This window comes from Sus scrofa, chromosome 12, assembly GCF_000003025.6.
Source record: "Sus scrofa isolate TJ Tabasco breed Duroc chromosome 12, Sscrofa11.1, whole genome shotgun sequence".
In the NCBI taxonomy this organism is placed as follows: domain Eukaryota; kingdom Metazoa; phylum Chordata; class Mammalia; order Artiodactyla; family Suidae; genus Sus; species Sus scrofa.
Window position 1 is genome coordinate 51,857,677 of NC_010454.4, and position 14,461 is coordinate 51,872,137.

The following is a 14,461-nucleotide window of genomic DNA, read 5'->3' on the forward strand; positions in this document are numbered from 1 at the left end:
TCTACAGCTAAACCCTCATAGGCCAATATCCCGCATGCCTGCCTTGGCCACAGTCTACCAAGAGGCCTGAAGTTTTTGACACCGCCCGCCATTTCGTCGCTGAAGTTTACTTGGGAATGGACTGTGAAGAAACCACAGCTCCCACGGCCCCCCACGTCGGGACCGAGGAAGGGGGTGTCCCTGCTGCTCCCGCGTCCGCGGCTGACAGGCAGGGAACCAGGGCGGGGACGGGCCCGGGCCCTGCCCAGGGCGTCTGCAGGTGGGGAAATGGAGGGGAGGGGGAGGGGGGACCATAAAGTCCAAGGTCAGAGAGCGAACCGGGTCTGACACCGGCCTAAACGTAGGGTTTTCACGCGGCGCGCGGGCCAGGGGGGTCGGGAGCCCAGTGCCCTCCGGCCCCTGTAGGGACGGAATGAGGTCTCACCGCAGACAGCTACGGCCCCACGCTCGCTCCGCTCGGGCTCCCCGCGCCGCTCTGCCCGCCGGCGCAGAACCACAGCTGTTGTCTTGGTTTCACGGGCGACGGGCATCGGCCACTTCCGGTCCCCGGGCGACATTCCAGCCAATCAGCGCGCGCCGCACTCCAGGGAGGAACAGGTGGTCGGCACGCCCGCTCCTCCTCGCCCTTTTCCAGGCTTCTTTTGCGCCGGTTCTCGCCCTCACTCAAGCCCCGTTTCGCCGCTGCCTGCCACACCAGCTCCCTGGAGTGGCCGTGTGTGCTGGGCGATGACCAGTTAGCCCCAGGATCACTGACGAGCTAGGTCCTCCGAGTTTCCTAGAACGGCTCCAGGGATGCACTTCCGTCCTAAGACTGGCCCCTCTGCGCGCTGCTATCGCTCCCCGAAGCATTGATCTGAGCTTGAGAAACTGGAGGTGGGCTTCGCTTTCTCGCCCGCCGGGCAGAGATCGCGCGACACCCCCTAAACCACCACCTGTAGCCCTTATTTCGTCACTCCCTTCCCTGCGCACCAAGAGCCTGATAAACAGATCCCTACGTCCTAGGACAGGCCCGTCATCTACTGGGGGCGAAGGGAGACCCGCTCTTGAGGTCGGGCAGGACTTTCTGGAGGGAGTGAAGTTTGGGCTGATATCTGAAGGTTGAGCAGAAATTAAGAGTTTAGGCACTGGGAACGGCCTTCCATTCTAGTCTCCGTATTTCTTGAATTTTGAACCTTCGTACTTGTTACTTCCTCTGCCACTCCTGTGCACCGCAAACTTTGTTATTCAGGTCTCGGTTCAAAGGTGACTACGTGGAAGAGGCATTCTATCCTATCTAAAGCCGCCGCAAATTCGGCCGCCCACCCCAAATATCAGGGAAGGCCTGCGATTGGCCTTGTTTAGGTCTGGTGCTCACCCCTGGACCAATCATGGTATTCAGGGTAAAAGGATAGTAGCATTAACCAAATCTGGGTTACCCATCTTCGCCCTTTGTGGGAGGAGGCTTCTGTGTTTGCCTCCCCATAATCCCTGTGGAATAGAGAAGAGAGTGACTGATCACAGAAAGTAATATTACATATATATCCAGTACACAACCTATCAGAAAAGGAAAAAAAGCTTTCACTTGCGTTCACTGGGATGAGGCCCTAGACTATAAGGTCCATCATTGTGGCCATTCTCACACCAATATCCTTAACCCTTTTGCTCTACTGTCTGCAAGTGCGCGGGAAATTTATTAATCCGGATCAGTTAAAATGTTCGGTTTCTTTGCCCAGGCTGCTGACAGCTAGTGGGGAAAATCATGCATTTTGGAAAAGAGCCCCAAAAGAAATTTATGGCCTCCACTTCCCCAGAGGTCTTTCACTTCTGCCCAGAAATCATCTTCTGTTGCCTTAGTCAGCGTTTCTATCATTGCCATGATTGCTTTTTTTTTTTTTTTTTTTAATGGCCACACCTGCAGCATATGGAAGTTCCCAGGCTAGGGGTCAAATCAGAGCTACAGCTGCAGGCCTATGCCACAGCCACTGCACCACCAGATCCAAGCCGCAACCGCAGGTTTCTGCAATGCTAGATCCTGAGCAAGGCCTGGGATCTAACCCACATCCTCTCAGAGACTATGTCAGGTCCTTAACCCACTGAGCCACAATGGGAGTTCCCATGATTGCTACTTCAACCCTATTCATTCGGCTCAAACTTTTGTCCAGGCTATGATCCATCATCACCATCACTGCCAGCTGCATTCACCCCAAGGAAAGATGTCCATACTAAAAAGCCTCCTGCCTCAGACCAAGACTGGGAGACATTTGGTTCTACTGACTTTTATCTAGTGCACCTACATTTAACGGTTGTCTGTCTTAGGGACGGGAGGGGTCTTTAAAAATATTGCTGTCTGGCGCCACCCACATAGATTTTGTTGAAACTGATCTGAGGTATGGTCTGGACTTTATTGTTTCGTTTGTTTTCCAAGCAGTTCTAACATACACCCAGCAAAGTTGAAAACCAATAGCTTAGGTCAATGATTCAAAAAGTGTGGTGTCTGAGAGTCTCCCTGGTGGTCTAGTGGTTAGGATTTGGCACTTTCACCACCGCCGCCCAGTTCAGTCTTTGGTCTGAGAACTGAGATCCCACATCAAGCTGCTGCAGGCCGCTGTGGCCAGAAAAAGAGAAAAAGTGAGGTGTCTGAGTCAGCAGCAAGAGCAGCATGTGGGACGAGGGTTAGAAAGGCAAAGTCTCAGGCTCCCCTCGCAGACCTCCTGAATAAGAAACTCTAGAGTTGGGCTCAGAAATCTGTGTTTTAACAAGCCATTCAGGAGTTCTGATGCACACTAAACTCTGGTCATCACTGGCCCAGGCAGTAACAGTGCTTCATTTAATCAGCCCTTGTACGTGGGTTAAGCAGAAAAAGGCTAAGTCGTACTCTGGGTACTGCCCTGCCCACCACTGCATGGCCAATGTAGGGGCCATTTGCAGCAGTGGGGATTTACTGAGGGAAGGAGACTGAGGCGTACGGCCCCCAAATAGCATTCTCGTGCCCAGTGTGTGTACGGATGTGTATGCCTGGGCAGGGGCTGATGTTTCACGATCTCCCAACATGCCTGGGACTTCCGTCTTGAGTTTTATAGGTAGGTATGAGCAGTTTTGCTGCTCTTGCAAAAAAGAGAGGCTATGACAGATAGGACCATTGGCCACTCCCTTGAATTCACACAGAGACAGGTATGTGGAAAATAAGAGACACACTGCTCCTGTTCACCCTCGTCCCTTCTCTCCATCTGTGGAAGATGTGGGAAGGAGGGCTACACCCCCTCTTATCCTTCACAACCATGTCATCTTTCGGAATAGCTTACAACTCTGCTTTGGACCCAGGGCGGATCATAATGACATTTTCAACTGTCTATAAACCACATTCCAAGCTATTACCAAACTATTAGGAACAGCACTCAGTGTCCCCTCAGACTTAAATAGCTTTGTACGTGTAAGGCATTGTGGGGATTCTGGAAGAAATCACCAAAAGCAGCCACCTTGCACACTGGCCTGTCTTTCAAAAGCCCTAGTCCCTCCGGCGAGTAACCCTGGCCCGGGGTGTGACCTGACACAAGGTCACCAGCTTGGACAGCATTCTCTGTCTGTACATTTCTCTCCCCTTCCCGACTCCCCGCATCTCCTTCGGGATCCTCGGTACCACCTCCCGCCTTGATCCTGCCTCCTCTCCTTTCGACAACGCCAACCTCACCCCCTCCAGACCAAAGTTCCCCCCTCCCCCGCCAGTATACCAAAACACGGGCTGCCTTCATGACTTAACCAGTTCCTATGAACATACCGTTTCCCCCAGATGGACAGTGTTCCTTGAGAGCCAGGACTGCATGACACGACTGAGAGGCACTGGCCATGCCGGGCTCATGACCTGAAATATTCATATGCACATGAAATACTCATATAAAGCACCCAGAGGAACCTGCGTCAGAGCCCAACTAGGCCGTGTTCCCTTGCACCTCCAGCTCTGAAGATGCAGGGAAGTAAAGCAAAAGGGCAACTTCTCTAGAGTTAACAGGTACACCAGGGAGCCCAGAGCAGCCGGTTCTGAGCCCAATCCAGCCAGGTCATGTTATCACTGTGCCAGGACAACAGAGCCTTCTTGGGCAAGTTCCAAACCTAAGAAAGGCCTTCAGGGTCCAGGAAGGACCACTCAGGGTCTCCCTCAGGGGAAACCACAGCCCCTTTCACGTGGGATAAAATGCATCAACAGGAGTTCCCTTTGTGACTGAGCAGGTTAAGAACCCAACTAGTATCCAGTGAGGATGCAGGTTCCATCCCTGGACTTGCTCTGTGGATTAAGGATCTGGCACTGCCGCAAACTGTGGTATAGGTTGCAGATGTGGCTCAGATCTGGCATTGCTGTGGCTGTGGCATAGGCTCGGCAGCTGCAGCTCCAATTCGACCCCTAGCCTGGGAACTTGCACGTGCCGAGGGTGCAGCCCTAGGGGGAAAAAATGCAGCAACACCTGGAAACCTCACTCTCTCTGCTCCATGGTTTGGTGCCAGGCAGAGAGACGGGGAAGAGAAGGCTGCCCTGGCAGGGGAGTCGGGGCTGAGCTTTGAGGAAGGAGAGCAGGAGGTGGGATGCCCTGGAAATAGACGCCACAGAATGTGCAAGGGAGCAAGTGATCAGAGGACAAAGCACAAGAAAGCTGTACCCCAGGGTATGAGGCAGCCCTCCAAGGCTCTGGAGTCTCCATGAAGCAGCAAAGTAATGAGCCCACTTGGCACCAGGGTTAAGACACCACCCAGCCTCGACAGTGCCCCTGCCCACTGAACCCCAAGTCTGCCTTAGAGCCCCTTCGTCATAAGACTCCAGGAAACCGCTACTAATTAGTCCGAATTCCCATGTAAGTAGAACTTATTTGGGATTGGCTCAGTGGTTAACGAATCCAATTAAGAACCATGAGGTTGCGGGTTTGACCCCTGGTCTTGCCCGGTGGGTTAAGGATCTGGCGTTGCTGTGGCTGTGGTGTAGGTCCTAGCCTGGGAACCTCTATATGCCGAGGGAGCGGCGCTAGAAAAGGCAAAAAAAAGAACTTATTTGTTATCCAGATCAAAGTAGTCCTACATGAATACTTCTTTTTTCTTTTTTTCTTTTGGTTTTTAGGGCTGCACCTGTGGCATATGGAAGTTCCCAGGCTAGGGGTCAAATTGGAGCTGTAGGAGTTCCCGTCGTGGCGCAGTGGTTAACGAATCCGACTAGGAACCATGAGGTTGCAGGTTCGGTCCCTGCCCTTGCTCAGTGGGTTAACGATCCGGCGTTGCCGTGAGCTGTGGTGTAGGTTGCAGACGCAGCTCGGATCCGGTGTTGCTGTGGCTCTGGCGTAGGCTGGCGGCTACAACTCTGATTAGACCTCTAGCCTGGGAACCTCCATATGCCGTGGGAGCGGCCCAAAGAAATAGCAAAAAGACAAAAAAAAAAAAAAATTGGAGCTGTAGCTGCCGGCCAGAGCCACAGCCACAGCCACAGCAATGCGGGATCCAAGTCGTACCTGCAACCTACACCACAGCTCACAGCAATGCAGATCCCCGACCCACTGCGCAAGGCCAGGGATGGAACTCACATCCTCATGGATACCAGTCGGATTCATTTCTGCTGAGCCCGGATGGGAACTCCCCGTACCTGAATATTTCTGAGGCTCTCTTTTCAGAATATAACACGGGAGGAAAAATCCAGTCCAAGGGTCTCCCACCATCATAGGGACATAAAACCTCCCAATGTGACAAGAAAACCTGAAGGCGACAGAATGACTCTTCATTCTGTCTTCATGGTGCCATTTTCTCAGCTCAAGATATGGCACCTAAAAATTGTGGATGATATTTGGAAACGATAAAAACTCTAATGTGAAAAAAACCCATGCACCTCAACATTACAATAGCCAAGACATTGACACAACGTAAATGTCCATCAACAGAGGAATGAATAAAGAAGATGTGTGTGTGTGTGTATATACACACACACACACACACACACACACACACACCACACAATGGAATACTACTCAGCCATACAAAAGTGAAATATGCCATTTGCAGTAACGTGCAGTAATCTAGAGATTATCATACTAAGGGAAGTAAGGCCGACAAAGACAAATATCATATGATATCACTTTTATGCAGAATCTAAAAAATAATACAAATAAACTTATTTACAGAAAAGAAGCAGACTCACAGACATAGAAAACAAAAGTATCACGGTTACCAAAGGAGAAAGGGTGAGGAGGGATAAGTTAGAAGCTTAACAGATACACACACTATATATAAAATAGATAAACAATAAGGTCCTGCTGTATATACAGGGAGCTACATTCAATATCTTGTAATAACCTAGAATGGAAAAGAATATGAAAATATATATACATATCCTCCGAATATATGCATCAGAATCACTTTGCTGTACACCTGAAACCAACGCAACATTGTAGATCAATTATATTTCAATTAAAAAAAAATCTTGGGCGTTCCCGCTGTGGTGCAGTGGCTGAGGAATCTGACTGCAGCACTGAGTCGCTGCAGAGGTGCGAGTTAGCTCTCCAGTCCAGTGCAGTGGGTGAAAGGATCCAGTGTTGCCGAATCTGAAGAATCACAGGGCAAGCTGTGGCTCGGATTCAGTCCCTGACCCAGGAACTTCCATGTGCCAAGGGTGTGGCCATTAAAAACATAAAAATCCTGGAGGAACTATTCAGCCCTCCAACAAGAGCCCTTCTCTGTGACACAAACTTTCTCTCAGGCTAATGGCATCCATTCGCCATCGCCACACTCTGTTTCCTTGTTCTTCATGCTCTGTGTTCTTATGCCCCAGCCCTGCCCACGATGCTGTCCTTGGGTCCAGTGCCACTGAAATCCATAGCTGTGATGACCCTTTAAGGTCTCTCTCAAGCAAAAGGATCCCTTTGTCTCTGAAGCTTGATTCTGATGCCAACACCCACACGTCCCCTCTCTAGGCCCATCTTGGGCTCACTGCCTCTCTCTCTCATTCAGATGCTCTCACCCCTGCAGGAGCGAATCATTCAAACCATCCTAAACCTCGCTACACTAAGGCAGTGATGTAATCATCTTATGCAGGTGGGCAAAATATGGGCTTTAAGGCATGGGTTTTTTTTGTTGTTTTGGGGTTTGTTTTTTGTTTTTTGTCTTTTTAGGGCTGCACCCATGGCATATGGAGGTTCCCAGGCTAGGTGTTGAATTGGGGCTGTAGCTGCCGGCCTACACCACAGCCACAGCCACAGCCACGCAGGATCCAAGCCGCATCCACAACCTACGCCAGAGCTCACGGCAACGCCAGATCCTTAACCCACTGATCGAGGCCAGGGATGGAACCTGTGTCCTCATGGATACTAGTCAGATTCGTTTCCACTGAGCCACGACGGGAACTCCTGAGGCATGGTTTAAAAGAACAATAACACAAACCCAAACCTTAGAAACACCTAACGTAGTTTACAAAGCCCTCTCATATACACGAGCCACGGTCAGAGTCTCTGGAAGCTTTGGGTCTACGGCAACTAGAGAAAAGTCCTTCACAGATGAGGGCAGAGCAGAGGGTTCCGTGACTTGCCCAGGTTTACTCAGTTCAGAAGGTGGCAGGCCAGATCAGCAGCCACATCTTCAGACTCCTCCCCAGGCTCTCCCCACTCCAAACTGGCTGCCTTCCTAAAGTCCCACTGAATACACACCTGCCTCCACCCCTCCATGGGGCTCTGTTTTGTCCACACCTGTTTGGCCACTATTTTGACCGTGAGCCAGCTCCAGAGAGGAAATGTAAAATCTACATCCAGAAAATCCACATCTGCCTTATGTGTGCACAAAGCATCTCCCATCTACCGGAACACTACCCTGCATGACGACAGTGCGTGGGTTACCCATCTGGCTTCCCTTCTTCAAGACTTGGTTCAGGAGTTCCCACTGTGGCTCAGCAGAAAGGAATCTGACTAGCATCTATGAGGACGCAGGTTCATTCCTGGTCTCGCTCAGTGGGTTGAGGATCCGGCATTGCCATGAGTTGTGCTGTAAGCTGCAGATAGGGCTCGGCTCTGGTTTTGCTGTGGTTGTGGTGTAGGCCAGCAGCAACAGCTCCGATTTGACCCCTAGCCTGGGAACCCTAAAAAGACAAAAAAAAAAAAATACACATCTTGAAGTTCCCTTGTAGCATAGGTTAAGGATCTGGCTTTGTCACTGTAGTGGCTCAGGTCGCTGCTGTGGCATGGGTTCAATCCTTGGCCCAGGAACTTTCACACACTGTGGGTACAGCCAAAAAAAAAAAAAAAAAAAAAACACATCCACTGAGGTAAGGATGAGAAAGACAAATATCATATGATATTGCTTCTATATAGAATCTAAAAAAAGATATTATATATTGAATCTAAAAAAAGATACAGATTAATCTATTTACAAAACAGAAAGAGACCCACAGACACAGAAAACATACATGGTTACCAAAGGGGAAGGGAAAGGATAAGTCAGCATTTCCCGATTGAGACACACAGTACTGTGTATAACACAGCTAAGCAAAAAGGACCTACTGCATAGCACAAGGAACTATATCCAATATCTGGTAATAACCTATAATGGAAAAGAATCTGAAAAAGAATATATATATATACATATGCAACAGAATCATTTTTGCTGTGTACCAAACACAACACTGTAAAGCAGTGACTATACTTGAAGACAAAAAGAAATATCCTTAAATGCATATTTTTGAGACCATGTTAAAAAAAAAAAATCACCAACACAAGGCCTCCTCTGATTCCTCTCTTCTCATTCCAATCCCTCCTCCACTGGCCTTCCTGACCCCTGGTGTTGGGCTAATTTGACATCCTGTAGCTTGTATTTTCTTGTAAGAATATTTGTCATCTCCCCACCTGCTGATAAGAATCCAACCTGCCCTCAGGGACTGTGCCTGGAGCACAGCACTGACCAGAGATGGTCTGTACATGTTGGCTGAGAAATGATTACCTGGAAAAATCGTCTGCGATTAAACGAATGTTAACAACGGCCTGAAGGAAGAGCCCCTTAACCCAGAGGTCTAAGAGTAACGGCAGGAATGTGGGGCCCAGGGTAAAGCTGGTAAAAAGAGCACACGTAGCCAGCGGGCTGCGCAAAGCTCCTTAGATCCCATTAGACCAGTAGTTACCGTGGAGTTGGAAAGTTTTTCACGGGATGGATAAGGATCAGCAGCTGACACTAGAGTCTGCAAGCTCCATGCAACATCAGAGCGTCTGTGAACCAAAACGTAGCAACCAGAAGGATCAAGCACCAACCTTGGTTGATTTTGTTCCTTATTTTTGGATAGAGCCGCCCTTGGATAAGCAATAATCCATCTGAGTGAAAGTGACGTTCTGACAGGAAGGAGGAAGAGGGGCTGGCGTACCCGTTAAAGGGTGAGGGCCTGGCTCCTGCTGCTCCAGAGAAGTGATAAGATCGAGCATCACAAGACCTGGCTTCTGGTCCTGCCTCTGCCATTACTGTTTCCGGGACCTTAAAAAAAGAGCTTAACCTCTTGGTTCTCTTATCTGAAAAGAGGCAGAATCAGGCATGCCATTAGTTTCTGCAGACATCACATAATTTAAAGCAATTTCGCCAACAGGAATAACAATAAAGTGAGCTGGTATCATTATGTGGCTCATAAACCCACAATCAGTACCTGTGTTTTGTTTTAAGGCTATGTTTATTATCTCTATGATTTCATGAGATACTCTATCCTAAATGCACAGGACCGAGTGCCATAGCAGTTGCTGAAACTTTTCTAGGGAGTTTTATTACAGCTCACTTTCATTTTTCAGTGCTAACATTAGCACCATTACGCAATAAATACCAGCGTGAGGTTACAGAGGATGAAACATTTAAAATGATAACAGTACATTTCTGCCATCTTTGTAATTCTTTGTTTTACTTATTTTAAGCGAACTTTTAACTCTTTCGTTCTAGAGCTGCAGAAAAACCGCGGAGGTAGTGCAGAGCCCCGTATACCTCACACCAATTTCTCGTGTGAACATCTTACCTGAGAATGGTCCGTTTGGTGCAATTAAGAAATCAACTGGGGAGTTCCCGTCATGGCGCAGTGGTTAACGAATCCGACTAGGAACCATGAGGTTGCGGGTTCGGTCCCTGCCCTTGCTCAGTGGGTTAATGATCCGGCGTTGCCGTGAGCTGTGGTGTAGGTTGCAGACGCGGCTCGGATCCCGCGTTGCTGTGGCTCTGGCATAGGCCGGTGGCTACAGCTCCGATTCAACCCCTAGCCTGGGAACCTCCATATGCCGCGGGAGCGGCCCAAGAAATAGCAGCAACAACAACAACAACAACAAAAGACAAAAAAAAAAAAAAAATCAACTGACATGCTATTATTAACTAACATCCACGACCGATTCAGATTTTCCTTTCACCTCACGTCCCTTCTCCATGCCAGGATCCCATCCAGAACACCACACTGCTTTTCGATGTCATGCCTCTTTAGGCTCCTCTTGGCTGTGACTTAACAGTACATTTAAAAATAACAGCTCAATCCACAACATCACCACAGGAGGAGCAGAAGCAAATCAAAACAACTGCCAAGTTCTCAGGAGACTCACAAAGGAGGCAGGCATTTGTTTACCAGTTCATGAGCGTGAACAGTGTCCAGTTCCCTCCGTGAGATTTCCAACTGCAATTCTTGAAATTTTAATTGGAGGGGATTGGTTTTATTTTGCGCTCGGTGTATTAAATCAATTTTTTATCACGTGCTTCCAAATGACTCAGCCTCTCATAAAATGCATCCAGTAATGCCACACGAATATAAGGCAGTTCCTTGGTGAGCAAGAGACAGTGTCCAGATTAGGGGGCCCATCTCAGGAGCCTGTGCTTTAGAAGGTCCAGAAGAGGGGCAGGGTTAGCTATATTTCACTCCCAGGTGATTCTGATGTCTTGGGCATTTGCTAAATCTAAAAGCCACCTCAACTCTGAGGAACAAGCCTATCAATTTAAGTTCAGTATCCAAGTAACACAGCCAGCCTGGGTGCTAAATTCGCACGCAAGGAGTCCCTTGCTGGCCTAGCGATGAAGGAACCGGCGTGGTCACTGCTGTGGCTCGGGTCACTGTTGTGGCCCAGGAACTTCTGCATGTTATGGGCCTGGCCAAAAATAAAATTAAATTAAATTCACACTCAAGAGAATGAAGGATGAATATTTCAGTGACCATGTGCCAAGACACCTAAGATACAGACATCCTTACACCTATACACAGGAGGTGCTTCTAAATTTTTTTTAATTAATTAATTAATTAATTTATTTATTTATTTATTTTTTGCCACTTCTTGGGCCGCTTCCGCGGCATATGGAGGTTCCCAGGCTAGGGGTCGAATAGGAGCTGTAGCCACCGGCCTACGCCAGAGCCACAGCAACGCAGGATCCGAGCCGCGTCTGCAACCTACACCACAGCTCACGGCAACGCCGGATCGTTAACCCACTAGGGCAGGGATCGAACCCGCAACCTCGTGGTTCCTAGTCGGATTCGTTAACCACTGCACCATGACGGGAACTCCTAAATTTTATTTTTAAATTAGTTATTGAAACCAGAAATACATTTATTTACCCTTGGGACATTGTCATGATTATTAGATAAGCTTTCCCAACAACTCACAAAGATGTATTTATCCGGGAACACATGGATACAGTGAGAAGTGTTTTTCAGGGCTAAGGACCACGGGAAAAGCACGGGCTGCAGACAGCCCTGCCCTCCACTTACTAGCTCTGCATGCCTGTGAAAATGACCGGAGCTTTGCGCCTCAGTGTCCTCACCTGCAAAATGAGGTAATATTAGTAGATAGGGTTCTTGTGGGAATTAAATGAGACAATGCACAAAAGGCACTTAGAACGTGTGCCTTGGCAACTACAACTGCAGCAACTGCTGGTGCAAATCAGGAGAGGAGAGATTTTTCTGGCCTGGTAGGTAAGAGTTGGAAGAAAGGGGTAGAAGGAAAGAAATGCGTGAGAAAAGTTCTCTGAAGTGGAATTTAGTAGCTGGGGAACCTTGAAAGGCACGGGAGCAGGAGATGTCTTTACACATGCAGGCATCCTCTCCCCGCTCTGGGGTGAAGAGGCAGTGTCCTCCATGGGCGGCAGGTGGCGCCACATGCCTACAAACCAGAGTCTGGCTCTGTCTGGGAACGTAGATGAGACGGCAGGAAAAAATTGAATCTCAGAGCACTTGACAACCAGACAGAGCTGCCACTCTGAACAGATGGGGTGTCCTAAGTCAGGCATTTACATTTCAAGGAACCTGTAGAATTCAATATACAGACCGATCCTCCTCATCTAGATCTTCCTAATTATTTCTATACCAAGGGATATGTTGAAATATGCATACTGTATGTGTCCCACTTAATATAAAAATAATATCATGAAGTTCCCTGGTGGCTCAGTGGGTTAAGGATCTGGCATTGTCACTGCTGTGGCTTGGATCACGGGTTTGGCAAGGGTTTGATCCTTGGCCTGGGAAGTTCTGCATGCCACAGGCATGGCAAAATAATGGTAATAAAAATATCATCACCGGCATCTCAAACCAGACAAGCCATTTCTGTTGGCAAATACAGCAGTGAAACATGGACCCTGGTGGAGAAAGAGTATAGGATTTTCAAGACTGAGAAGTAGCACAGGTCGAAGAAGAAGGGGGAAATGTGAACAATCATACAATAAAAATGCCCCTATTTGAGGCCGCTTTCAGTGCCATCTGAGAAGGAGACCGGACAGTGCTGAGCGGGAGGACTAAGCCAAGACCTGCAGAGCTCCTGCTGTGGAAACAAGCTGGGTGCTCCCACCAGCTCTGTTTGAATTCGGCACCAAACTAGTAACCAGTGGGGTTTAATCAAGGTCATCGGTTTCTGAGATGAAAGAGGTGAAGTTTAAGGTATTAGTCATTCCATAAATCCTTAATGAGTCACCCTGGACAGGCACTTTTCCAACAAATAGCTCACGTTTATATTTACTGAGGTTTCCGGGATGGGAGAAGGACTATTAGATAATACACTGTATTTAGTGCTCGGCTTCTCCCCCTGGGAAAGGGATGCTTTGATAGTAAGACCAGAGGCCCATTAAAGGGGAAACTCACACATGGGTTCCTCCCAGACAGCCGGCAGCAAACAAGGCCCTTTGCCCCGCCTCGGGTCCAGAGACGTCTTTGTTTGACAATTGGTAGAATTCTTGGGCTGCTAGATTTAGCAACCTACAGACAGTTTTAGCTGTTTGTGTTCTCTCTTTGCTTTGCTTTTGAACGTTTATCTTTGGGTTCTTTTAATTGGTTTACAAATAAAGGTCTGTGGAGTTCCCTGGTGGCTCAGAAGGTTAAGGATCCAGTGTTGTCACTGCAGCAGCTTGAGTCACCAGCCCAGGAGCTTCTGCATGTCATGGGTGTGGCCAAAAAAATAACACAAGTTCTGTGACTGAAAATTAATATTATCACTATTCTGTCTTTTTAGTGCCGCACCTGCGGCACATGGAGGTTCCCGGGCTAGGGGTCGAATCGGAGCTGTAGCCGCCAGCCTACGCCACAGCTACAGCATCAGCAGATGTGAGCTGCTTCTGCGACCTACACCACAGCTCATGGCAATGCCAGATCCTTAACCCACTTAGTGAGGCCAGGGACAGATCCTGCATCCTCATGGATACTGGTCAGATTTGTTTCCGCTGAGCCACGACGGGTACACCTGTGACTGAAAATTATTATTAAAAAAACCAGAAGTTCTGGAGTTCCCATCCTGGCTCAGCAGAGACAAATCTGACAGGTATCTGTGAAGACGTGGGTTTGATCCCTGGCCTCCCTCAGTGGGTTAAGGATCTGGCATTGCTGTGAGCTCTGGTGTGGGTCACAGACGAGGCTCGGATCTGGCCTTGCTGTGGCTGTGACCTAGGATGGTGGCTACAGCTCCGATTCAACCCCTAGCCTGGGAACCTCCACATGCCATGGGTGCAGCCCTAAAAAGACAAAAAAAAAAAAAAAAAAAAAAAAAAAGTCCTTAGACCTGCCATGGATCCAAAACAATCTGAAGACTGCTCTCCTTTTCCTGGCTTTTCCTGCAAGCCTATCTATGTCGGGGTCCCCAGGGAGGCTCACCTGAGCCTTGGAGGTGAGGATGTCGGTTGGGGGTCAGTCACGTAGGCATGGAGTGTCTGTGTGACTGACCTTAGCCATTCAGTCTCCAGCCCAGAGGCAGTGTGGCCCAAAGCCCCGGTGGCACACAAAAACTGGTGTTCCCCACTTATCACCTTGTTAGCACCAACTATCTGGTTTGGCCCGAGGCTCAGGTACAAAGATACTCTCAGCAGGTACTCCTGAGGGCTCAAAGGTTATCCCCCAGGAGCTGGTCAAGGGCCAGTCTTGAAAATCTTGGGAAAGTGCAGGGTTTGTGTTGTCTGGGAATGTCCAGACCTGCCACATTATCCCTTTACCTTTATTTAAAAAAGCCATAAAAAATAACGTAACAATAAAAATAAAAATAAACCCAGCACCTTTATAATA

General features: G+C 48.6%; 1 protein-coding gene across 6 annotated transcripts in view; it reads right to left on the reverse strand.

The window, feature by feature from the left end:
- The window catches only part of RABEP1 (rabaptin, RAB GTPase binding effector protein 1), a 265,953-nt gene extending 255,449 nt beyond the window's left edge, over nt 1-10,504 (reverse strand). For 3 of the 6 annotated variants that reach the window (XM_021067731.1, XM_021067732.1, XM_021067730.1), the window contains exon 1: nt 425-572. In XM_021067731.1, the coding sequence (XP_020923390.1) occupies nt 425-557 (133 nt within the window). In that variant the 5' untranslated portion in view covers nt 558-572. Of the gene's footprint in view, nt 1-424; nt 1,468-3,754; nt 3,839-9,233; nt 9,486-9,973; nt 10,043-10,307 lie in introns of those variants that run through there. The other 3 variants (XM_003358232.4, XM_021067741.1, XM_021067740.1) reach the window with 3 other exon arrangements.